The following is a 2,500-nucleotide window of genomic DNA, read 5'->3' as shown; positions in this document are numbered from 1 at the left end:
AAAATGTTTAAAAATAGCTAATAAATCAGATTATCTTGAGGTATTATTTCTTGCAAGTCAAAATGGAGAGCAAAAAAATCAACCCTAATTTTTAGTTTATGTATACACTGAAAATAGCAACAATAAAAATAAGCATTTGTAGCAGACATATTCCATCTTCACTATTATTTTTGCTACCTTTGGTAAATTACTGGGGCAGATCTTGAAGTTAAAAACCCATGTTTAGAAATAAGTGCACGCTTCCCCCACTATATAGCAGCAGACTGTGTTGCCCCTACGCAAAACATTCTCATATCTAATTTTAACTTTACATATAAAAATAACTTGGAGAAAATACAAAAAAACATTTTATTTTAACATGAAAATATCACAAAAATTAGTAAGCCTGAGATGTAGGGTTTTGGTGAAAAACAAGAGGCTTGTAGTGTTTTGGCTGCTGATAAAGATGCATGTATTGATAGCTGGGGTGAAAAGCAGAAGAATGCACTTATTTCTTCTGCATGTCAGTATCTTCAGACACAGTAAGCCACATGCACCCTTTCTTTTCTTGTTAAACAGAGGCCAGTTTGCTATTCTTAGTTCCAGCGGAAGTGGATCTGACGTGGGCGATCAGCACCTTCCTTTACCAATGGCTTATGGAACTCACGTCCAGCACGAGAGTGGATATTTGCCCAACAGAACTCACAGTAATACTGCAGGCAAGTGACATTGGCACAAAAAAAGGGAGCAAATTTTCCACCACAGCGTGCGCCCTGGCATTCATCACACATCTGGTCATCTAGCACATATGGCTTTACCTCCACCTTGAAAAAATAGAAAAGAAGTCTCGTTAGGGTCTGCTTCAGAAATCAAATTCTCTAATAACTTAAATTGTTTCTATAAAGGAAAAAAAGAACCAGCATTAAAAGGTGAGGAAATGGGCAGTTTCTCAAAGAAGGAGTAGGTTTGAGAAACTACTCCTTTACCATGTAGTAGGTTAAAATACTTTAAAAATCTACAAAAATCTGATATTTGCAGAACATTCCATGCTCACCTTTCTTGAATATTATCTTTGAAAAAACCTGTGTGCTGGTATTTTCAGAGTTGGAGGGGTTTGTGAGTGAAAAACAAAAGAGATATCAAGTAGTCATGGAAGAGTTTCCACACCCTTATTACCCTCACTCCAGTATCACCTGCGAGGTGGCAGAACCCAAACAGCCACAGATTAAGGCAGCGCTTCTCCACTGCAGGTGAAAGTCACACTCTGCTTGGAAATAACTGGCACAGACAAGCCAGACTGTGGAGAATCTTACAAAGAGCATGCCTAGACTTCTGTAAATTTGTAAGACATAAAGTACTAGTCCTGTTGTGAAGGTCTGATTTGGCAGAACACTTCAGACTGGAGTCAGCTCCGAATGATAAACTTTTCTACCTCAGTTTTCACATCTGCCAAGTGAGAATAACAGATTCTGTCTCAGAGTTGTGAAGCTTAAACTGTGAATGTAAAAGCATAAGACAGTGCTTAGCACATGGTAAAATAGTGTATAAATTAGTATTACCTACAATTAACTGCAACAGCCTTGCTTTCCTGCTTGCGATAACTTTATGAATGGAAGGTTTTTACCTTTGTTTGGCTGAAAAGTGTCAGATAGCCTAACAGCTCAGCTGTTCCTTACCAGGTAGTCTAACAGCTCAGCCATTCCTTAGGAGATGATAGAACACTGAGTGTTCTGAAGGACTGGATTGAGATAAAGTAAAGGTTGCCTGTAGTAAAAAATAATGACCCAACAATTTGTATTCTGAATGTATTCTATTGAAATACTTGCACGAGTGCAGAAAATGAATATAAAAGTATTTTCTGCAATGTTATTTGTAAAAACAACAACAAACTAGAAACAACCTAAAAGTTGACTAAAAGAACTGTAGCATGTTCATTTAATAGATAGATAATAGAATTACATTGTTGTTTATATTTCACTGATTATGATTAATATATTTTATGCATATTAGACACTTAGCTTTTCTGAATTGCTTGTTTGTATTTTTTGTATGTTTTGTTGTTGGAGTGTTTTTTGTTTTTTAAAATTAATTTATGAGTTCTCTTTGCCAGTTAAGAATTTTTAACCTTTTTTCCAGGGGTTTTACAATCTTTGACACAAACTTTTAAAATTTTTATGCTTGATCTTTATCTCTTAATTTTTTCCTTTATGGGTTCTATCTTTTATTTGCCAAGCTGCTATTTTTGATTTATTATCTTCATTACAATTATAGTTATAATTAAAAAATTATTATGACCCAAGAGTAAATCAATGTGGCATGAGAGTTAGTGGATTTCATCTCACTGAATTATAAACTCCATGAACACAGGGACAGCACCCATTTGCTAAATGTTCAGTTCCCAGTGCCTAGAAGAATATTTAACACGAAGTAGAAATGCTATAAATACACGAGTGAATGCAATACATTTACATATGTTTTCTGGGTTTCTTTCTCATGGTTATTTCTTGTTTTTTTTTTTTTT

At 35.0% G+C, this 2,500-nt stretch overlaps 1 protein-coding gene across 6 annotated transcripts in view; it reads right to left on the bottom strand.

Moving 5' to 3' along the window:
* CPEB2 (cytoplasmic polyadenylation element binding protein 2) overlaps positions 1 to 2,500 on the bottom strand; it is a 66,079-nt gene that overhangs the window by 3,206 nt on the left and 60,373 nt on the right. For all 6 annotated transcript variants that reach the window (XM_017498707.2, XM_017498710.2, XM_017498705.2 and 3 more), the window contains one exon: positions 1 to 803. This exon is cut by the window's left edge. In XM_017498707.2, the coding sequence (XP_017354196.1) occupies positions 576 to 803 (228 nt within the window). In that variant the 3' untranslated portion in view covers positions 1 to 575. The remainder of the gene's footprint in view (positions 804 to 2,500) is intronic.

The sequence above is a fragment of the Cebus imitator genome, unplaced genomic scaffold (genome assembly GCF_001604975.1).
Source record: "Cebus imitator isolate Cc_AM_T3 unplaced genomic scaffold, Cebus_imitator-1.0 Scaffold249, whole genome shotgun sequence".
Lineage (NCBI taxonomy): Eukaryota > Metazoa > Chordata > Mammalia > Primates > Cebidae > Cebus > Cebus imitator.
The sequence above is the reverse complement of the archived record's forward strand: the minus strand, read 5'-3'. Positions and strand labels throughout refer to the sequence as shown.